Source organism: Crassostrea angulata, chromosome 10 (assembly GCF_025612915.1).
Source record: "Crassostrea angulata isolate pt1a10 chromosome 10, ASM2561291v2, whole genome shotgun sequence".
Taxonomy (NCBI): domain Eukaryota; kingdom Metazoa; phylum Mollusca; class Bivalvia; order Ostreida; family Ostreidae; genus Magallana; species Magallana angulata.
Window position 1 is genome coordinate 53,891,296 of NC_069120.1, and position 24,891 is coordinate 53,916,186.

Below are 24,891 nucleotides of genomic sequence, written 5' to 3' on the forward strand. Positions count from 1 at the left end.
GACCTAAATTACAGTTTGAAAGTTTAGTTTATATTTTACTTGATTTGCAATGAAGGTGAAAATCAACAAATCAATATTTTTGATTGATATAACCGCTCAGATCAAGCTTGTTGACTTTCTTACTTAACCCTTTTAATGCATTTCTGCACATTAGGCGATAAAAAGTTATCTATATCAGTTTCATTTGCAGTTCTGGTGATGTTATTCCTGTCATATCCTGCTTACTTCGTCTCTATTTCTATTGTCCTCCTCCGTGTGCCCTTTGGTCCTCCAGGTTTCCTTTTTTCCGGGTGAAGTCCATTTTGATCAAATCAAAATAATTATTTTGCGTAATACGTTTATTGCATTAATACAGTGTGAGGACATTTTCTCTCAATTCTTCATTATGAATACTATTAGTGCTGAACTGTTACAATTGGTTAGACTTTCGCGCCTATATTTGGATCACTTCTTGTCTGTTAACAAGAGTTGTTAATAAGTATGTCGTCGATCCTGGAACAGTTATTAATATTAGATATAAGGAAGCAATTGTTTTGATGGAAAATAGAGATGGATTCGTTATCATCGACTGTGTAAGTATTATATCTAATAGAATAAATATCAATACTACATACCATATTCATAATTCAGCTAATTGGTCAGTTGATAGTTTATTTGCTAGTCCACAAAGTGTACATATACAGATAAAGCGACGGTCTCCTCTGGAGGGCATGTATTGTCTTGACCTTATTATTGAGCTTTAATCAAAGGGAATAGATGGTTTAGCAATTGATAACTTCATTTTCAATATCCCACCAAAAGTAAAAAATAACAAATTTTGCTATGTTATCTTTTCAAAATTTTCCATGTCTATTTATATTGTTGACAATATTCGAACTAAATTTCGACTTTTTCGCTAAAACTTTGGGGATCTAAAATTTCTTTCTTATCCATCATATTTATTTATTCAGTGGTCGTCTAAATATATTACAGAATATAATGATTATTTTTCTATTTTATTTCTATATTATTATAAAATATACTGAAAACAGACTCGATGTTCTTTGCTTTAATGCAATTAATATCGTTTTGAAATATAACTATCTTTCGTTTTGAATATTTTAAAGATGCTACTTAGCAATACTTTCCTTACTCGAATTCTTTTCTTTTATGGTGTTTTTAATTTGTGATCGACGAAAACGACTTTCAGAGTTTTCACCAGAGAGTATTCGATATTTGTAGTGACCTGATCACGAGCTTCAGCATTTCGCCAGGAAGCGGGTTTACTTATTATGACATTACTTTAAAACATGGACATTTAATTGTTTGATAGCGTTGGTACCCATTGTTCTATATCTAATTTCCTAGCACAGTGAATATAACATCAAAATGCTATATATATCTTAATCAATAACTGAGATAAACCAACAAAAAATATTCAAATGTATATTTTCCAACAAATTTAATTTTAACTTAGAATATCATATCACTGCCAAAAATGATTTAGCAGAAAACAAAATCTGTAATAAGATTAAGCCTGAATTTCCTCAGTTCTGCTATAAGTTCATTTTTGTTTGAACCTAATTCCACAATCTAGTCAAAGTATCAATTGTTATGTCTATGATACATGTAATTCCTTATTTAGAACAAATTTTACTCATGATATTGAACTTTATAACAATATTAATTTGACAGCCCAAACCCTTAGTAAATTACATCCTTAAAATATTACCAGTTTGATATACTTTCAAAAGTGCCCCAAAAAATAACTGAATTCTATACATTCATGCGCAAACCAGGTTGACGTGATGCATGATCAGACAGATTGTTTTCCATCAGTGAAGCTATCATTGCTCCGTAATGTGACCTATTAAGGAAGTAAATGGATTGTACTAGCCTTCAAAACCCTTGTCATGTTTGCACTATTTTGAGATTAGAAGATTGGAAAGGAAATGGAAGGGAAACCACGTAAGAAAAACCCATCCAAAACATTCAAAAGCACAATTTTCTGATTTTTCCCATAGAAAGTGTACAATATATATATATATATATATATATATATATATATATATATATATATATATATATATATATATATATATATATATATATATATATATATATATATATATGAAAATTTGACAATAACAAACCGTCAACCATCTAAAAACTCCTTAAAACGAAATACAAATTCAAAGCAGAGCAACACGGACGTCCAAAAAGATCATGTGCCTATAGGAGGAGTAAGCATCCTCTGCTGACCGGTCACACTCGCCGTGCGCGGGTATGATAAGGCAACTCTCAGCGATCGATTGAGTAAAAATTCTTCTGATGATATGACGTCACAATAAGCAGCATGATGTCATATTTAAAACAGAAAAATGTCAATTCTAACTTTACCTCTGATTTAAATCATAAAAATTACAGGCATAAAATGTCACTAGAGTCTCTTGTAACTGAATATACATGTATCTTAAATTTCTCTGTATTACGTATAATTATCATTGATGACGTCACAGGCATGTTTAATAGAGAAGATCAATGTCGGGAGAAAAATCATCAGAATGCATTGTAAACAATGAGAGATAATTTTGTTTGCGGGGTGGGGGTCCAAGGCCCACCGACCACCCCGGCTCTAGATCCGCGTATAGATGTATGCCAACTGTAGGCAGCGCAGGTTTTTTTCTTTGGTAACTATAGGTTTTTTTTTTCGCGCAATGCCAGAAGAAATGTTTCCAATAGTCAAAATTATATGATTCCGCTGGTGGATTTCGATTGTCGATGTTTGTATTGAAAATGTAGTCATTCTCCTGTTTACTTGGGACACTGGACATTCGAAATTATCTTTCGCCTTAACTTTATACATATACATGTATACAATCAAAGTTAACTGATATGCTTGGTGGAATTCTACATCTACATCATTACCAGAGCAGATAGTCTAAATTACTCCTCATATAAACTTATAACTTATTCGTCCGAACAAATAGCTAATTCGTCCGAACAAATCCTAATTTGTACAAACAAATACGTTATTCGTCCGAACAGATCCGAATTCGTCCGAACAAATAACTTATTCGTCCGAACAAAAAACTTATGCGTCCGAACAAATCCTACTTTGCCCGAACAGATAGCTAATTCGTCCGAACAAAGCTTATTCGTCCAAACAAATCCTAATTCGTCCGAACCAATAACTTATTCGTCGGAACAAATAACTTATTCGTCCGAACAAATCTTCATTTGTCCGAACAATTAACTTATTCGTGCAAACAAATACGTAAATTGTCCGAACTTATAACTTTTTCGTCCGAACAAATAACTTATTCATCCAAACAAATCCTAATTCGTCCAAACAAATCCTAATTGGTCCGAACAAATCTTAATTCGTCAGAACGAATAACTTATTCGTCCGATCAAATAACTTATTCATCTGAACAAATCCTAATTTGTCCTAACAAATCCTAATTGGTCCGAACAAATAACTTATTCGTCCGAACAAATAACTTATTCATCTGAACAAATCCTAATTCGTCCGGAAAAATAATTTATTCGTCCGAACAAATCCTAATTCGTCCGAACAATTAGCTAATTCGTCCAAACAAATAACGTATTCGTCCGAACAAATACGTAATTCGTCCGAACAAATCCTAATTAGTCCGAACAAATAACTTATTCGTCCGAACAAAAAACTTATTCGTCCGAACAAATCCTACTTTGCCCGAACAAATAGCTAATTCGTCCGAACAATTCCTAATTCGTCCGAACAAATAGCCAATTCATCCGAACAAAGCTAATTCGTCCAAACAAATCCTTATTCGTCCGAACCAATAACTTGATCTTCAGAACAAATCCTTATTCGTCCGAACAAATAACTTATTCGTCCGAACAAATAACTTATTCATCCAAACAAATCCTAATTTGTCCAAACAAATCCTAATTGGTCCGAACAAATCTTAATTCGTCCGAACAAATAACTTATTCATCTGAACAAATCCTTATTCGTCCAAACAAATCCTAATTGGTCCGAACAAATCCTAATTGGTCCGAACAAATAACTTTTTTGCCGAACAAATCTTAATTCGTCCGAACAAATCCTAATTCGTCCGGACAAATAATTTATTCGTCCGAACAAATCCTAATTTGTCCGAACAAGAAGCTAATTCGTCCGAACAAATAACTTATTCGTGCAATCAAATACGTAATTCGTCCGAACAAATAACTTATTCGTCCGAACAAAAAACTTATTCGTCAGAACAAATCCTACTTTGCCCGAACAAATAGCTAATTCGTCCGAACAATTCCTAATTCGTCCAAACAAATAGCTAATTCGTCCAAACAAATCCTAATTCGTCCGAACTAATAACTTATTCTTCGGAACAAATAACTTATTCGTCCGGACAAATAACTTATTCATCCAAACAAATCCTAATTTGTCCAAACAAATCCTAATTGGTCCGAACAAATCTTAATTCGTCCGAAAAAATAACTTATTCGTCCGAACAAATAAGTAATTCATCTGAACAAATCCTAATTCGTCCAAACAAATCCTAATTTGTCCGAACAAATCTTAATTCGTCTGAACAAATAACTTATTCGTCTGAAACAAATCTTAATTCGTCCGGACAAATAATTTATTCGTCCGAACAAATCTTAATTCGTCTGAACAAATCGTAATTCGTCCGAACAAATAACTTATTCGTCCGAACAAATAAGAATTATTTATTTTTTCACCTGGCCCTTGTACGCCGCCGTAATTTACAACGCTTTAAGAATGCATTTCTAATGATCAAATGAAATTTGGGTGCCAGTCAATGAGTTTTAAGCAAGATACAGGGCTCACAATTCTTCGTCATGTAAACAAGGCTCGTGCCCTGTTTTTGTTTACATAGGTTCAATATACCAGCAAAAAATCTTTTGATTTGTCAATCTTCATATTCATTTTAAGCATAAATGAACAGTTCCTAACGATTAACAATTTATTTGAGGTCTAAATCTGGAATTTTCACTTCAACATTAAAAATGTAAACAAACACTTTGTTTACATAGCGAAGAATTGTAAGCTCTGTAACTCACTTATAACTCAACAAATGACTCTCAAGTTTTGGTTGCCTATAAAAAAATGTCTCACTAAAGCATTGAAAACATTAAAATCGAAAAGATTTTTTTTTACCAAAATCGTGTCCATGCCCCTTTAATATAAATGTTCATTGCACTCTATCTCCTCTTTTAAAGTGATTGTAACGTACGTCAGTTCATCCCCTTTTTTGCAGTAGACATTTTTCTTAAACTTACAAAAATTGACTTATCATAGAGCCCCCCCCCCCCCCCCCCCCCCGGTTAAAAAAATAATTTTTTTTTCAATTTACACATGGAAATTCGACTAATCATCCACTTTTAAAAATAAAATAAGTTTTAATTTTTTTTTAATTTACGTTGAAGGATTAGAATTTTCATGATTTTGAGAATTATCCTTTTTTTTTCTTTTGCTTGTAAAGATTTTTTGGATGAGGCTGCCATCCACCAACCCATCCCCCTTTGAAAAACAATGCTACGTGTACGGTCCTGGAAATTAACGTTACCTTAATTATAGTGAATAAAATATATGTTAGCATTCATCCAAATGAGTGCAAGTTACAACTGTTTCCTATACCCGTAGAAATGTCCTCATTCTTTAGCTTTGCAAGATTTTGAGAGGATTTTCAGCAGATTTACAATAACTTCAGTTAGAGGAATTTCCCCTTATTGTGTCGTCAAAGTTCACGTTGGCTAAGTGTCGTCTGACTCTTTCAAACTCCCCTGAGAAATAAAAGTACGCGATGTATACTGTTTTATTTACTTAAAAAGCATGATGTTCTAAAAATTACACATCTTATATGCTTCTCAAAAGTTTTACTTTGATTCTCGCGAGTACATGAAATTGGAAACCATTGGTACTATGAATTGTGGGTCAAAATTTACTGACGCCGAAAAAATCTATCGGATCAATGTGTAAACCTTTATGACGTCACTCGATTATTTTTGATTGAGTGTACTGAGGTGAACTTTAGAGCTAACATTGACTGTATATCGCAGACATCGTTATTGTTTTTATTGTCTTGATGGTTCTCGTGGGAGTGTGAAGTGATAAAAATTGCCATGATTACAGGGAACTACTGGGACGATTAAAACAATGCATTACTGGTCCGATTTACTGACGCCAAAAAAAAGGGTTGAATGAATGTGCAACTAGTCCGAATTTTCTATTCACACACGCCTTGCCGGTAGCGCTCGCTTGCTATTAGCGAGTGTTTTTAGGTAAGCAGATAGACATTTATATGATTTGACCGGCCTTTCCTCTGCAAATGTGTACAAAAAAGACAAAAGTGTAACACTACCCCAAATATAATGAAAGTTGAGCTAGGCAAATATCAAACGCACATAACCTAAAATAAAAAAAAATGCTGCTAGAATCCTGCGCTTTGTTGCTGTACATGAAATATATGTAGTATTTTCAATAAAATTGAAGAAGTTGAGAGGGTTTCCGATAAATAATGACAATATTTTTTTTTATGAGCATGTCTACGAGAAAACAATGCAGAAGGTGGTGGGAGGACGGTTCTCAGATGTGGTCAGTCAAAACTTGGTTCTGCAGCACTGTTACTAAAAATAGCATTTTGACCCTTTTAAGCAGAAAATTTTGCATAATTCACCAAATACTGTTAAGAATTCTGAGTTTAGTTTCAATGTAAATTGAACAGAGTTAACACTAACAAGATACACTTGTGTAAATCATTTTGTGAGAATTCCCAAATATTCTTCCTGTTAAGTGCAGATAGGTCACGAATCTGGCAGTTTCCAACTTTTTGTAAAATTGTAAAAATATACATTTTTTACACGCTTAAACGTCAGAAAGTGGCACTTTAAATTCACTAAATCTTTTTCTTGTTATAAAAGGACATTTATCTTTACAATATATAAAAAATCTGTCTTAAGAATCTCAATAATATTGTAAATATATTGTCTAAAAGTTGGACATTTTTCAACTTTTAAAACTCTCCAGAATCTGTAGTTTAGCGTTAGCTTTACATTGTCAAATTTCAGGTTTTTTTAAACCAATGCCATTAAAACACGAGAAATCATGGGAAAATGGGAATTTGAATATACATGTAAGCTGAAGTGGACTTAACTATTTTTTAAAAATCTTATATATCTTACTATCAATGAATGAAAAAGGTAAGCAAGCTTACATACCCCCATCTTAGGACCAAATTTCAAAGCCCAATTCCCCCTCCCCCCCCAAAAAAAAACAAAAACAAAAACAACCCAAAACAAAAAAAACCCAAAAAGATCACCTCCATGGAAAAAAAATGATGAAACATAATTTGTTGAATTTAACAGACGATTTTTTAAAATGAGGAAGTGGGTGGAACCCATTGCCAATGAATGTCCATCACATTAAAATGATCATAGAATGAGGTAGATTTGGTAATTATTTTTGTCCGACAGTATAAAGGATTGAACTTGTACTATTGTTTGAGGGGTGGAGGGACCCAATATCATGCAAGCTGGAAAAATTGTTAACAAAAATATAATACATTATAAATTACGCTTAAAATTTGTAACATTTTATTAGCATTTCATTTTTTTTCAATTTTTTTAATCACAAGACAATAAGAGAGTGTAAAAATTTTGACTCTGAGACCAGGTCTTCTTATGATGAGTTATAATTAAATAACATCCCAAATAACAATCTGACAAAAAAAAGTTATGATGTCTTTATTAATATTTGGGATAACCTTTTTTCATAGTTTATGTTTATATTTATATGCGGTTTTCGCTGGTTGAGATCCCTGTGGGAAAGGATAACCTAACACTTCCTTTTTTCCTTTACAACTATATTTTAATTTTAAGAAAAGGTACAAACTTTAATTTTTTCCAAGAGGAGATAAACTGCTAACAGAGAGGGAGGAGGGTTCTTTATTTATTTCATTTGTACTTACATTCTCAAGAACTAAAAAATCCTGGCCCCTCCCCGTCATTTCAAGATTTCATGAATATTATAACTTAGAGAAAAGTCTGATTTATAAAAAATATGTAAAAAGAAGAATCGAAGAAAAGAACTATAGCTGACATTATAAACTCTTCCATCTGGCGGATCAAAACTTGCAATGATACTGCGTACAGTTATAGTTATATTTGATAAAAGTGACTTAATTATGATTTTAGAATTTAAATACGAATCACAAGAAATTCAAACAGTCAAAATTAATGCTTATAGGAGTCTAACCTTAACATCTGCAGGGTGGTTTATAGATGGCCAATGAAATATACACGTACAAAAATGTGATGTCTATTGCAACAGACTCCGATGATAACGATGACAAATTGAACAAGGCATTTCTAGTGAATTCCGAATGATTTCAACATAGAAAGAATAATCTTACCATGACCAGGCTACGCTCAGGTCAAACCGGGTCCGTAGGACACGCAGTACAGTTAAGGCGGTCAATAAAAATATGGGCAAATTTTTGTGATGAAAACACGTATACTTTAGTTAAACTGGCATGTCCTTTTTAAAATCAATAACAGTCACTCAAATGCAATATATTTCTAAAATATATATATAACAGTACAATATTTTATGTTCATAGTGGTCACGTGATATGGCAGTCGCATGGTACAAGCAGATGTATTTGTGGTTTTGAGGTCATTTAAAAAATTCAATATTGCAAGGGCATAATCATGTCAAAATTCACAACTGAATTATGAAATAACTTGATGTTATATCGTAGATTCTGAAAAACGGTGCGAACTTTTTAAGATAAGAATATTTGTTAGTAGAAACCGTAATTTATAATGCATATGTTGAATAATTTTGAAGGTCACAGGGTTAATTTCATTAAAAAATAATTAATTTGTAAGATTTTACAAGGATCGTAGAAGTTTTTAAGATACATAGCATATTTCAAATTCACTTTTAAAAGTTTGTCGGGATCAGGTAAGTGTATGCCCTTGCAATTAAGTGATTTATTTAGGTACTCAGATTTTAGATATACGATATTTTATACAAAACCGAGGTGGCTTCTTTATACGATGCATACTTTTAACAAAATGAAAATAAGACTATATAAGTAGCATTCTACTAATCATAATTTAAAACAAAATATTCATTTATACTTTTCCGTTAATGTATGACATTTATTTTTCTTCGCTATAAAACTGCACGATAGCCTTCAATGATTTAACTTGATGCGTCATTTTGAAGCATATGACGTCATATTTTGTAGTACAGCGAGAACGACATCTCGCTTATTTTTCAGTGTGTACGATATAACGGACATCAAAATTGTAAGTAATAGCATTTGTTGTTTTTAATTAAAAGATAAGTATAAGTTATTTTTACTAATAAATAGATTAATAAGTACTTTCGAGGTTTGTAATATACTGTGATGTCATAATGCACATTTCCCGTACTTTTGTCTGAACGGAGTTTATTGACAGCCTTAACTGTGCTGCGCATCTGTCATTTTAAAGATATATCATTCTATACAATTTCAACATACCCAATTATAAAATAAATCTTTGTAAGAAATCAGTGCTGGTTTTTGTGGATTTTTTCGAGTAAAATATGATGATATGTGAATGAGATTACCGTGGAAAACTTCGCCTTCATCTATTTTAATTGCACTTCTATCACAGGTTTGTATATTTTGATGAAAAAAATGTGCTGCTTAAATATTTCGGAACAGAAAATAGCAGTTTATATACTAGATACAAGTCTCCATCAAACTTCAATATGTGATATAGTGAATAACAATAACAAGATGGGGCAATTTTTGTGCAATTTAAATCATTCAATATTATGATATATGTTAACACACTAACGGCATTTCTCAATACTTTGCTTGAACTTGAACTTGTATAGCTTTGTTAACATTCTGCGTAGTTTACCTTCTTTACAGAAGATCGCAACAGGGGAGACAATTCTAACAGTAGTAAAGAAATGCAAATGTAACGAATAAGAATTCTTTGAAAAACAATGATAACAACTAATTTTTTTTAATTAAAAGCAAAATAAGGGTTTTTTTTACATATTTTATTACAAGTATTGACTTCAGTGGATTAAAATCGCTTGTAAAATAAAATTTTAAAAACCAACGAATTTTTATTTTATTTGAAATTAAATGTGTTTGTTAATTTATTACTTTTTAGCCCCTGAGAGTCCAAAGATGGATTTTATATATTGTATCAATACATCAGACAGTTTTTTATTAACTCAAAATTCAAAAAAAATAATGCGCCAATTTCTGAGAAGTTCTTTTCGAAAAATTGACAAAAATGTATAATTATTATTTCTTGGCATCCTGCCAACATTTACACCCTTGGGACTTCATGGTGTAAATAGAAATATGAAAAAAATATGCAACGATTAAAGGTTTGAACTTTCTCTTTAAGAATATAGTCTTATTTTTTTTCAAACATTGTTTATACATTTAATAATTAATTTCTGAATTTGACAATTTTTCTCTTAACTTTTCTGGATTTTAGACGCTAATTAACCAGAATGCAATACTGGCCGTTACTGTAAATAAAAACATCCAGTGCAAAAAAACACCAGATAGGTATCCCTTAAATCTATGATAAAATTCTGTTCATTCTTGAGACTTGCTGTCACAGCTTTTTTTTCATATTTGCATGGTTTTCTCGCAGACATGTTCTTATGTGCTTAACGATAGGATTCTAGCAGCAACACTAATAAACATGAACTAATTGCCGATCAAATCATTGTGCAATACATAAAAATGAACTTCGGGGTAGTGTTACACTTTTTGATTTTTTGTAAAGGTAAAAAAGTTATCTTTATTTAACTGTCACGTGATACCATGATACGGCAGCTTCAAAGATCGACTTGATTCCAATGTAGAAAAATAATATCTTTGTGAACACATTCACTTGATATTAATATTCAGCATTGTTTTCATAAAAATAATTTTTTCAATTGATCATACTATCGACGGTCATTAAACTCGGAGTTTCTTGGTACCGGGGATGAATAAACACAAAGAATAAGTCCAATGAAGAAAAAAAACTAACTTCAGAGTGCAAAACATTTTTGGAGAAAAATGTGCCATATACATAAAAAACAACTGGAAACGTTACGTAGACGATTCTTTCATTTTTTGGACAAATTCAATGGAAGACTTACAAAATTTCCACAAAATTCTAAATTTTCTACTTGACAGTCTACAATTTACAATAGAAATCATTGAAAAAGAATTATCATTTTTAGGCATTTTAGTGATAAATGAGGGAATGAAAATTACTACAGATCTTTTCTACAAGAAGACAGACTCTCACCAATATTTGATGTTTGATTCATGTCATCCTTTTAATACAAAACGAAACATTCCTTTTAATATGGCCCGGCGAATCTGTACCATTGTTGTAGGTGAGGAACGGAGAAAAACAAGACTGTCTAAACTTCAAATATTTCTTACTAGACAAAAATATCCTACCACATCTCATCAAATCAGCAATACGGAAGGCGAAACACCAATTGCAGAACTTAAATCAATTAAACAACTTGAGGAAAGCAACAACACAAAATTTTGTTTTGTTCCCACCCACAACCGGATAAATCACAACATGTTTAAATCCCTATTCTACAACAATCGAAAACAATGAAAGCTTACAAGAACTGTTCCAGCCTAATAATATACTTCACAGCAGACGTCAACCTCCAAATCTGAAGAGCATTCTTAACAAAGCCAAATTCACTTCAAACCCTGTAAAACCAACTGTATCTAAATGCTAGGACCCACGATGCGGGACATGTCCTTTTTGGCTCATCTATAATGTTCAAGAACGGTATGCATTTTAACGTTAATTCAACAATGAATTGCAAATCCAAGAACCTGATTTACTGCATGACGTGCCCTACTTGTGGTGACAACTACATTGTATATAGGACAAACTGGAACCAAAATTCGCATATAGAGTGCGCGTCCACAAGCAGCAGATTAGAGACCCATCTGTGATGAACACACCATTGTATAAAGGACAAACTGGAACCAAAATTCGCACATAGAGTGCGCGTCCACAAGCAGCAGATTAGAGACCCATCTGTGAGGAACACACCATGCAGTGGCCATTTCAATATATGTGGAAAGGGAATGTTCTATATTTTCCTTTTTATAAAGTGAAAGAAAACAATGAAAAATTGCGTAAAGCTAAAGAAAATCATTTTGTTAAACTGTTTAAACCAAAGTTAAATTCTTCATATTATGTATTTTTATCTCTTCAACTATACATACATGTATATAATTATGTACAACAGACACTGGACTTTACCATTAAAATTTTGTTGACTCTTTTTATGCACTGTATAATGTTTTGACGTCACTATGTTTTGTCGTCAAAATAACGTCTTTAACACTTTGTTTGTATTACGTTGCCTACCTAACGTCACGAAATTAAGATCATAATGTCCTTGTTTACTTTATTTATATCTACTGAAGAGCCCGGTAGGGCGAAAGCGCTATAAATAAAAGTTAATTGAGCATTGGACTTATTCTTTGTGTTTATAAATAATAGAATAATATATTCTGTTTGTAAGTCATTGTTTGCAAACATTAAAGTAAACTTGTAATACTTTTTTTTAAAAAACCCTACCCGAGTGACGGCATCATTAATAGTTCCGAATAGCATTTTATATTCTAATGAAGCAGAATTTATTAAAAAACTTGTACGTGAAAAAATTAAATCACTTGCTGTGGCCTTCAACTCAACATCGACGACGTATTATCAATTAACATTTCTTATTTCCATTTTTACGTCGACTCAATATATTCCAGTGAACTTGAAATAAAAGATACCACAGAGTCTGCGTCATCATATTTGGATATTTTACTGGAAATGGACATTGATGGTAACTTAACAACAAAACTTTATGATAAACGCGATGACTTCAATTTTTTCTATAGTCAACTTCCTTACTTTAGTAGCAATATACCTTCATCACCTGCATATGGTGTTTTTGTCTCTTAGTTATTTCGATACGCAAGGGCATGCTCTTCGCAAAGGATGAATCTCTGCCGTTCAGTGAATTGAAAGGTGACTGAAGGGTAACTGAAATGTGACTGAATGGCATATATGTGCCATTCAGTCACCTTTCCAAATCATTCAGTTATCATTCAGTTGACTGAATGGAAGAGATTTATTCTGTGTCGTATGAACAGTTTCTAAGGCGAGGCAAGCAACTGACAAACAAGTTGATAAAACAGGACTATCAACAGTCTCGTTTGAAGTCATCTTTTCGTAAGTTCTATGGTCGAGTTAAGAGAGAAATTGTTACTCTCGATTACCTAAAGGGTGGTTGAAAAATGGTTACCATTTCTAACTTCATGGCATCTCTTAAATGTTCATGGATTAAGAAATTAACTCAAGGCTACAAACCATGGATGAACTTTTTTTAATCAATAAATGGTAATGACTTTGCAAAAAAACTTACTGATTTTGGTGATGATTTTCTATAATGCATGGTTGTTCAAAGAAACAATATTTTTTGGCGAGATGTTTTTTTAATTCTTGCTATGCTATACTAAGAAAAAGATTAAAAGCTCATTATATACCAAGAATGCACTACATTTATGCCGTTTCATTATGAGTCTATTTTTTTTTAAAGAAAAAGTAACAAAGCATATATACATATGTTTAACCTCAAATAATTGTGTACCTACAGCTATCAATAAATGGAATGCTGAGCTATGTGATATTTTGCCAAATGATCTCTGTGTACAGGATGTGTTTAAAATCTGTTTTAGAACTACCAACGGTTCAACTATTCATTGGTTACAATATAGAATTCTCCATAGAATTTTTCCTGTTAAATATTATCCTAAGAATATCAGAATTACTACCTCTGACTGCTGTACTTTTTTTAATGATATGCCTGATACTATAAAACATGTTTTTGCAACTTGTAAGAAAATCCATCCTATATGGAATGCACTTAGTACACTTATATATGAGAAATGCAACACAAATGTTAGTTTTGATGTCTGTAATGTATTATTTTGTGTTTATCCCCTTGATTGGGAGAACAGAATCCAAAACTTTGTAGTCCTATATACAAAGCAATATATATTTTTATTGTTAAAACAAAATAAGACGCCAAATATTTTAGGGCTTTTACACTATTTTATTCAAAGATACAAGACTGAAAAGTATATCTAAATTCAGAAATCAGAAATTGATGAATTTGAAAAAGCATGGTCTCATTGGAATGATTTTATTAATCATCTGGTTGTTTAGAACTAACATGTGTACAATAAAACCTCAATTTAATGATTCTTATGTTTTTTTGTTTATTTTTTGGGTTTTTTTCTTTGGTTTGTTTGTTTTTTTCCATGGATTAAAGTTTTACTGCTTAGGCATAACAATCACAAGCAACTACCTTACTCTGTTTTATATTATAATATGGGATGAAAATGTTAGTATGTGAGAAGTGAAAGAGTGAATATATCATAAAACTAGATCTCGTTACTAGTAACGAGTAGGTCTTCCGTCCGATTTTGTTTTATACGATACGATGTAATATCGATACTCCCTGCCAAATCCGAGATCCTGTTGAAACTAGGTTTTTTGTCTCAAGACCGGAAACGGACGAACGAAAGTGATTAATGAAAATAAAAACTTTTTTTTATACATTTGCCTAGTGTACATCACTGTTTATCGTCCTAGATGAACCACCAAAGACAATCAGTTCAACTCGTTAAAACAAGAATTGTATGAACTCTTCTCGTGAGTACCGGAAGTGACGGTTAACAAAAAAAAATTCCGTAAAACACATCTTCAATCAATTGTCTATCATTCATAAAAGTTCGTATCTCAATCACTTACAGTGTCTAAAATCTCGTAGGTATCAAATTTGTAAAAACGATAGGTACCTCAGACATTTGATATAACTCACCGGAAGTAGAATATGTTTGCTTATTTAACATATATAAGATCGTGAAATGATATACCGGTATTTATTCCATGTAAAAAAAAATAAGGAAAATAATATTTTAAAGGGCTTCCGGTGACGACCGGAAGTGACGACAATTCAAACAAAATAATGTAAAATCGGATACATACTTAGGGCTATCATCTCACAAAATTTGGTTGTTTAAGACATCATCGTTTTTGAGATCTCGTGGAGTCATTGTTTTTTTGTCTCTTGACAGGAAACGGACAAACAGAAATGCTCAGTGAAAATAAAAAGTTAGTATTTCATGAACATTTGACACTTGTACTTTATTGTTTTTCAATTTTACTAAATTGTCAAAGGAAAACATTGAAACTTTCAAATAGCTTGATTTGCTTGAACCCTTCCGGTGAGTACCGGAAGTGACGGTTGACAAACTGAAAACGATTTAACGCATTTTCTACCGAATGTCTATTATCTATATGTTTGGTGTATTGATCACTTGACTTTCTGAGATTTCGTGGGTAAAACATTTATCTAAAAAACGCTTTCTGAGATTTTGAGATATCTCAACGGAAGTCGAATTTTTGTTTTCATTTAACATCGGATACATCACATATGTAAGGATTATTACTTACATTTCAATTTCATATGAAACAAATTTAATGCAAAAGAAAAAATAATTTTTGAAGTGCTTCCGGTGACGACCGGAAGTTATGACGGACAAAACAAAATAGTTGAAAGACATCTACAACTATAGGTCTATAATCCTACAAAGTGTGAATGCTCAAGTCTTTATCATTTTTGTGATCTGAATGTCACAAGCTTTTTGTCGTGGGACAGGAAACGGACGACCGGAAATGAACTTTGAAAAAAATGAAAAATGGATACTCCAGATATATTTTTTTTCAATCACTCCTAAGAATTTTAAGAAAATCTAACGAGCCATCTCTGAGAAATCGTGTGTACAAAGAATGGGAACAAAATTCGTACCCAACTTTCGAAACATAGTGAGCTCTTTAGAACGGCGCCAATGGCGTAAAACAAAAACAATAGGCACAACTTCAGACTATGGTTTACCAATCCTTAAAATTTCATATTCATATCTCTGATAGTTTACGAGATGAAGCGTGCACAAAATGGGTCGAAAAAGTGACAAAATCAGCAATAAATCGGTACCGGAAGTGACGACGGCAAAAATATAAAAAACGGAATGAATTCAGATCACCCCCTATCATCTGTGAAAAAATGGTGTAAATCGGTTAGATACTTTCCGAAAAATCGCGTGCACAAAATTTGTGTAAAAAAATGATAACTAGATACGACCTTGTTACGAGTAACGAGTAGGTCTTCCGTCCGATTTTTTTAATTTTAAATGATACCACGAAATATCGATACAATTTCAAAATTAACACCCCTCCAAATTTTAAGATAATGAATAAAAATCCCTAATTACGCCAACCATTGGCCTGACGATGACTTTTTTAAACCGATAATGTAGCGCTTAACAACTGTGATTCTTTAATGCATAACAAAATATTAATCGTTTTCAAGTTATTCGTGATAGACTTTACGAGCCTGTTGGACCCCAATTAAAGGGGCCAGCCCCTTTTCTTGATTTTATTGAAAAGAACTTTTGAATTTCTACCACTTTTGTTATATATTATTTAACAAAATATCAACTGATAAAAAGAAACAGATCAAAACGTATGACAATTTTGAATGAAAATTCGTACCTAATTTTCGTGCCTAGGCGAGCTCAAAGAAATGGCGCCACTGGCGTAAAACAATACAATAGGGCACAACTTCAAACTATAGACTACCTATCCAGAAAATTTCGCATTCATATCTCTAATAGTTTCTGAGATCAGCTCTGCACAAAATAGGTCGTAAAAAATATAAAATCCGCCGTAACTCGGTACTGGAAGTGACGATTTCAAAATTTAAAGAAATGGCTAAAATTATGACCTCTGGCAATCATCTGTGAAAAAATGATCAAAATCGGCAGAATAGTTTCTGAGAAATCCCGTGCACAAAATTTGTGGAAAAAAATAATAATAAGAAACAGTACTAAAACAATAAGGTCTTCCGTTGGAAACGGAAGACCTTAATGATAATAAGAAACTGTACGAAAACTATAAACGGAAGACCTTAATGTTTTTAATATTTAACCTTTGTTTACAATTAAAAAAAAGTTCAAACTTTATCGGTTTTTTTCCAATTACGACAAAAAGCGGGTGTGACCGGTCAGCAAAGGATTCTTACTCCTCCTAGGAACATGATCCTACCTCTATCTTTTTGGAGGTTTGTGTTGCTCTGCTTTGAATTTATTTCGTTTTATGGATTTTTGAGATGGTTGACGGTTTGTAATTGTCATTTTTTAATTTAAAATATGTTATGATATGTACTGAAAAATCACGGATTCATGATATAAACCTTGTGTTAACCCTTTCAATGCCAAAGCGTTACTTAACGTTGACGTCACTGTATGGCAAGATGACGTTATCGACGTTAAAAGGGTTAATGATGTTGCAATAAAAGCGAACAATGTGCAGTTTTCTGCAGGTTGAGAACATTTTGATCTTTAGTTACTATATGCTTTAAAATATTGTACATGCATTGTAGTATATTCATATACTGTTCACACAACAGTTTTTACCTTGTGATAAAACTACGTGTAAAAGAAAAAGATTTCTACTATTTTTAGAACATAGAAATCAATTAACTAAAAACTTGTCGGAAAATATTGATTGACAGTTTTTCCAAAGTGACGTTATTAAAGCAAAATGGGATGATGGATTTCAGCCTGAACAATGCATTGAGAACTGCGAAACAATGATTTTTTTAATGATTTTTTTATGCAATCGATAATATAAATTTATATTGTAGAGACTCTGGCCTAAAAATAAAAAGTTAAAACCTAGCTTTTTGGGAACATGGGTCCATACTAATAAGAGTTAGAACAAACTCATTACTTAGGCAAACATTACGACTAACTTGGCAATGCTAACATTGAAAAATGGGCAAGATTAAATTATAGGGGGCGAAGGGGAACTTCCCGGTAAGGAAATGCAATGAGGATTGCCTATGAATATTCAATTCCACACAATTCACACTTTGTAGAGGTTCCAAAGAAAAATTACTTTTATTTTGAATTAACATATCGATCATGATATTTACTTGGGAGGATTTCCTTTTTAGCAAAAAATGTTAACCTTAAAACATGCCTTAAAAATTTCCTATGGCTATCATATCATTGTAATGACCCATATTCAAACATATTATAACGATATGTGCAATTTTTTTCTTTCATATTTCACCATAAAGAAAATGCAAATAACTTTAAGCAACTTAAAATATTTTTTAAAAAGCTTTTAATGCAGTTTATACATAAAATTATTTAAGGTATAAAAATTCAAAGATAACCATTAAATTAGACTCATATTTTATAAAACAAAATATGACCTTATATGTCATGTCTTTGAATTTTTATCACTTGATAATTAAATATTTTATAAACTGCATTCAAGTTTTAAAAAAAATATGATGGGGGGGGGGGGGGGGTGGCTAATATCTAACAAGTATTTACATGTTCTTAAATGTCTGGCGAGTTCATCAACGATTTTTTTAAGTGCTAGGGTAGGGTAACGTCATTTTAAAACAAATTTGGTTTTGTGTAATCCTTTAAAACTTTACATTTTTGCAAAGAAATGGCCACATATTGATTATTTTTAAAGAATTGGTTCCATATTATCTCTTCTGTCATTGCATTGAGTAAATTTAAGGTAGTATGGGACACGTGTCAATATTAGTTTGGATAAAAGTATAATTATTATAACCAAAATACTTTCAACGTTTTAAAATTTTAAAATTTTACAATATTTGACCAAAAATGTTTTGAATATTTTTGGTAGGGTAAAAATCATAAAAGCCCAAGCGGGATTCGAACTAATGACTAAATGATTCGTAATTAACGCTCTAGCCCATTGCGCTACGCTATTACTTAGCAATTTTGGGATAGAAACCTATGCCTGATTTTATTGTTTATTTTGATCAGAAGTACGTCACAATATGGAGGTGTCCCTGACTACCTTAACTTCTTTTGATTTGTTTATAATATAGAGGTATAGTTTCACAATGCGTTTACTTACTAAAATTTATACTATATATTTCATTAAAATTGCGTTGCTTCATTTGATATGCAATGCTGTGTTTTAAACACGGTGACATCACAACCAAGCAGACGAATGTCAAATTTCAGGGTAAAGAACTTTGAAACCAATTGATCAAGCACAGCAATTTTCAGGGTAGGTCTTTTCACAAGAAGTAAAACCGCAAGCTACCATAAACAGTAGGAAGAAAGATTATACATGCATAAAAGATTAACAGATAAACAAAGGATCACACAATGCTCTAAAAACTGGGTTAACACAAATGTAACGTTTAGTCAACAGATTGCAGTAGCGCAAAGGTTTGTTTGCTTGCACGGTACGTCAAAGATACTGGGTTCAATTCCCGATTTAGTTTTGTCTTTTAACCACCTGTTACCCAAAATCATGCTTACAATTACATATCACCAATTCCATATATTTTGTATCTGTACTTATTTTCCTTTTTCAGATTGGAGAAAATCCGGCACATTTCTGAGTCAGTGTTCGGTGGCATGTGTTTAATAGTAGGGACCTCACAACAAGTGGCAATTAGAAGAGGAGTTGTAGACATTGTGGATGAGGTTGAAAGACGATTAGGACTAGAAGCAAATAATCATTATAATGTGATGTTGAGTGGAAGTACAAGAGAAGGTTTCAGACTGGGGACCTCTGATATAGATAACATGTATTGGTTACATAGCCACCGAGTGATCATGGACATGTCTCAGTCTGAGTATTACAACACAGCCAATACAACCATTATTCTTTCTGACAGTTCTAAGAGTCCACCAGGATTCACTTTACTCCGTTTGATGACACCAACAACAGACAGACACGTCGATTTCGCATGTGTCGGAATGAATCAGAATCGATATATTTCCAGTGAATTGTACAAAGAGATTCACTATTCATCTTTATATCCTGATTCCACTCTGCATGGTCCCTGTAGTAAATGCGTCATTGATGGAAAGGAATATGACTTTGTATTCTGTTTTGTTTCTGACTTTTGGCCAACTTGTGCCCGTTCATGGAAAGAAAGAAGTCACTCATGGCCTGATCCAGAAGTTGTAGATGACATTGTCAGAAATGGATGTCATGTTGTAGCAATAGGGAGTCCATTTGGAAACCATAAAAATGAAGAATGGAGGGTATCATTCTCTCGAGCAGAATACAAGCTTGTTTCCGCAATGAACCATTGTCAGTTTTTAACGTACGGATTATTAAAACTGTTTCTAAAAGAAGTAATAACTCAACCATTAGAAGACACAGATAAACTTTTGTGTTCGTACCACATAAAGACAATAGTTTTTTGGACGATTCAACAAAACACACTGCCTCATTGGTATCCACAAAATCTTCTGGACAGATTCTGGATTTGCTTTAAGCTCCTCCTTAAATGGGTTTACGAGGGTAATTGTCCCAATTTTTTTGTTCCGGAACACAACCTATTTCTTTCAAAAATTCATGGTGCAGCACAATACAGTTTGATACGACAGTTAGAAGAATTGTACAAGAAAGGTTTGGCCTGTCTGTTACAGAGCCCGTCTGTAAAATCTTACATCCTTCGTGTACTTCACAGTCCAAGGCTTTGGATTTGTGTTGATGAAAGTATACTCGTGTCTGAAGTTTATCACGACGTAACACTTTCTCATGAGATAAACTGGCATGGTCGCATAAAAAGACCTGACCAACAGCAATGTATCAATGCCGTAATAATAGCTAAGCAGTTGATTAATTCGTCGTTGCCTGTGTGGCAGGTTTCCGCGTTAGAAAAACTAAAAACCTCCGCCCTACAGTGTACCGCTTTTCAAATAGATCTACCATACATGAATACTCCTAACAGTGCCAACAAACAAATATACATTGCAGACAAAATGCTACAAGCTGCAGCTGAATCTGGTTGTATTTCTGATTTGTTGTTTACTGCTATGTTTTATTACAAAACATTAAGATACAGAAAAGCTGTTAATGTTCTTGAGATGACAAAGATCAAGTTGATGCAACCATATTTAATGTATAATAGACAGGTTGACTCAGACGTGTATATTGGTTTTTTAGGAGGAGAGGCCTGGTCTACAAAGAGGCAAATGGCCATAGCAGGTGATATCGTACTTTACAATTCTATCAGTTATATTAGTGAACTAATGTCAGTGCAGCAGTCTGCTCTACAGAACAATTGGCCTGCGATACAAATTCCATTGTTTGTAATGTTACACTTTCTAGAGTTCTTGTGTTACAGACACACTGATATAACACTAGCTCATGCAGCTCTAGATGAGATGAAGGTCCTTGTCCACTATGATCAGGGACTCCGTGTAGCTGAACAACTCAAAGCCATTTCCAGGCAGATCCTAAGGATCTGTGAACAGATTATAGAAAACCTTTGAGCTGTTTTAGTATTCTAACATTGGCACACGTAACACATTTTATAGAAAACAAGAGTTCGATCACTAGATATTGCTAGTCTATCAGCCAAGCTAACGACGAAACGTGACCTCCGTAGAATATTGCCCGAGAGTCATAAATCTTCCTAGAAAAATGACCCAGTTTGTTGTTGAATATTGGATGGATCCGTATTATCGATGCAAAATGGTTACTGTTTAGCAGTGTGGGCGGTACAAAACAAATGAAGCACAATATTAAGTTAGTATCATTTCGTGATTAAAATGACTGTATTTCGGGTATCTATTTTCTTACTAGGCGGTTTTAGGAAGGAAAATCAATTATCAGGGTGATAACTTACATATTCTGATTATTATTATCGCTCTCTATTAAAAATGGTTTGCTAATGTAATTACAGATATTAATATAAACAGATTTCACTACCCTGCACACATGATTCATTATAGTTTACTGATCAATTAAGGGTCCTGAAAGCATTATTAAAAACGTTAGCTTAAAATAGAATTTTTTTATTGTAAACAATGATTGATTATTACAATTTAAGCTAATCAAAAAACTTACTTTCTCAATGCATTTAACAAAAAATAATATGCAAACAAGTACTGAAATTTTATATTGATACAATAGTTTGTATTGGATTCAGCCTTTTATTTTCAAGACCTTATCTAGAGTTACAACGTCTAGGTTTTGATACCCACGTCACTCAAATGATCTGCTGCTGTATGAAATTGTGTTCGTGGACGTTTCGGTCATAGAATTTTAACATTTTCAGCTTGATATGAACTACGTGACTGTAAATTAAGCCTTTTCTGTGTAGCATCCGCAAGGGAAATAACTAATCACAGGAATTAGAGAATCTGGATGAGGCTTTATTTGTTATTTAGTAATTAGTATTAATGATCGCATGAAAATATGGTTTTATGGATGATTTTATTTTTGTTTATATGTTTTATATATATTTTTTTTAGTGAATTGTTGTTTTATAAATGTTTAATATGTTAAACTTTGTTTTTATAAATAAACAGTTTTATTCTTCTTAAAATCTTTCTCGTGAATATGAAAAAAATATGAAGAATTGTTTATAAGTTCACACGGATAAACATTATGTGCCTGATCAAGTTTCATGAGTATGCTCAGATTTGAACACAACACGTAAACAACCAAATTCACATCCCAATCATTTTCTTAAATTAACAACCTAGAATAAAAATCTTCTCAATTTAGTTTACATTTACTTGACAGTATACACTTATAATGCATATTCCCATTAGTATGCTATACAATATAATTACTATTTATTATTGAATGTGTTGATGCATGGTAACATGTACAGGACAGGTAGTGGGTTAATGCACTGCGTACCATTGGGGGGGGGGGGGTGGGGGGTGGAGCGGCTACATTGGCTTATCTGATCGGGGGTTCTCAACAAACCTTTGTTCACATTGAACTTTATGAAATGAGTTTATTTAAGAGAACTGGATCTTCAAGTTTCTCTATTTTTTAGATTGTGTAAAAGTAAATACATTGATACATGTACTGCCTCCTCCCTCCCTCCCTCAGCCAGACTAGCATTTTAGATCTATGAGACTATGTGTATTTTTCTGTTTTCCGAGGTTTAATGCATCGCAAATAATCTCTTGTTGCTAAATAGCGTGATAATTACAGTTTTTCAGAAGCCAAAATGTTTCTATAAATAGTTTTTTGATTATATATATTCTTTTATTATTATATCATTTTATATTCATTAATGATATCTACTATACACTTGATGTTTTCATTTTCCTTTGCAGAATATAGTGTTTTGTGAAAAGAATGCTTAACTTTCAAGTCTATGGATATTCGTTATTATCATAACATGAATTTAACTGTTTTACCCGTAACATCATAATAATTTAAAAGGTATATAATTTTTCCTCAAAAGATCGTCAAATTTTATTCACTTGTTTCTGCGTTATGATTAAAAGATATAGAAATGAAATCAAATTTGCATATAATGTAAATGCAAATGATATTGTTTTAAATTATATTCTTCATTAAAATTTGTTTTGTAGAGATTTCACTGCCAGACATTGCTAATAGCGTGTTTGTACTAGTCACAATATGACTTCATGCATCAAGGCAGTACATGGTCACAAAGTGATACAATATAACATAATTAATGCATCAATGTATTTCATTTCAATCTAAGTCGTAATTTCAATTTTATGCCAATATATACACAAACTGTCTGAATTTATTTTAAAGGGGCATGGTCATGATTTTGGTAAAAAATTATTTTTTCGATTTAAATGTTTTCAATGCTTCAGTAAGGCATTTTTAACAGGCAACAAAAATTCGAGTGTCAATTGTTGAGTTATAAGTGAGTTGCAGAGCTTGAAATTCTTCGCTATGTAAACAAAGCGTTTGTTTACATTTTGAATGTTGAAGTGAAAATTCCAGTTTTAGACTTCAAATGCCTGCATTATTTGTTAGGAACTGTTTATTTATGCTTAAAATGAATAATAAGATAGACAAATCAGCTCGAAAAAGATTTTTACAGTTATATTGAACCTATGTAAACAAAAACAGGGCACGAACCTTGTTTACATGACGAAGAATTGTGAGCCCCCTATCTTGCTTAAAACTCATTTATAGGCACCAACATTTCATTTGATCATTAAAAATACATTGCTAAAGCATTGTAAATAATAAAAACAGAAAAATAAAATTTGACAAAAATCGTGACCATGTCCCTTTAACATGTACAAGTTGTCAAGTTTCTCTTTAAATGAAATTAAGTTGAATGTAACTGTCAACTTCCAACATCCTTCTGTCACCTGATTACTATTGATTGCTAACTGCTAGCTATTTACTGCCAGATATTTACTAATTACTGCTAGTAACAGTGTTATTATGTGAAAAATGTTATTATAAAAGCTTAGTGGCATTGACGTTAGGCTGATGTACAACATCAAATGCTTGCTCTAACCTATCTCTTGTTCTTTTTTGGCAGAATGATCTTAAACTTTTGTAGATAATTAAGGAAATTAAAAAAGAACAAAAAGTAGTTAACTCCTTTTGGAAAAATAATTTCAGTAAGACACTTTTATTTCCTAAACTGACAATTTTTTTCATATCATAAACTGTACTGGTGCTGTACCAGTACATGTAATCGGCTAAGACCAGTTATCGGCTAAACTGAGAGTTCGGGTTTATAGCACGCGACTATCCGATATTTTTAATTCAGTCGTTTGTTTCGAATAAAGAAAAGTAAGTTTGCTTGAAAACTTTCTTGAATATGATTTAATCATCAGCTTGAACGATCATTGTTTACCGCTGATTTGCATCTTTGCACTTTCAGCAGTGGGGAAAGTGACGTAATAAGTTAAAACTAGAATATGACATTTTTGTGGTATGTTATGATATACCTTC

The 24,891-nt window shown here is 32.4% G+C and overlaps 1 protein-coding gene across 1 annotated transcript; it reads left to right on the plus strand.

The window, feature by feature from the left end:
• Window positions 1–280: 280 nt before the first annotated feature.
• On the plus strand, window positions 281–22,433 carry LOC128164757 (uncharacterized). Its single transcript, XM_052828749.1, has 2 exons — window positions 281–572; window positions 19,547–22,433. Exons 1-2 carry the CDS (start codon window positions 550–552, stop codon window positions 21,462–21,464), a joined length of 1,941 nt encoding a protein of 646 aa, XP_052684709.1. The 5' UTR covers window positions 281–549; the 3' UTR covers window positions 21,465–22,433.
• The last annotated feature ends 2,458 nt before the right edge of the window (window positions 22,434–24,891 follow it).

What these genes read in the sequence shown, in the direction of transcription:
- LOC128164757 (XM_052828749.1), top strand. Translation starts at nt 550, where the DNA reads ATGGATTCGTTATCATCGACTGT. An exon ending in GATTCGTTATCATCGACTGT is followed by an intron (nt 573 to 19,546) that starts GTAAGTATTATA and finishes TTCCTTTTTCAG; the next exon opens with ATTGGAGAAAATCCGGCACA.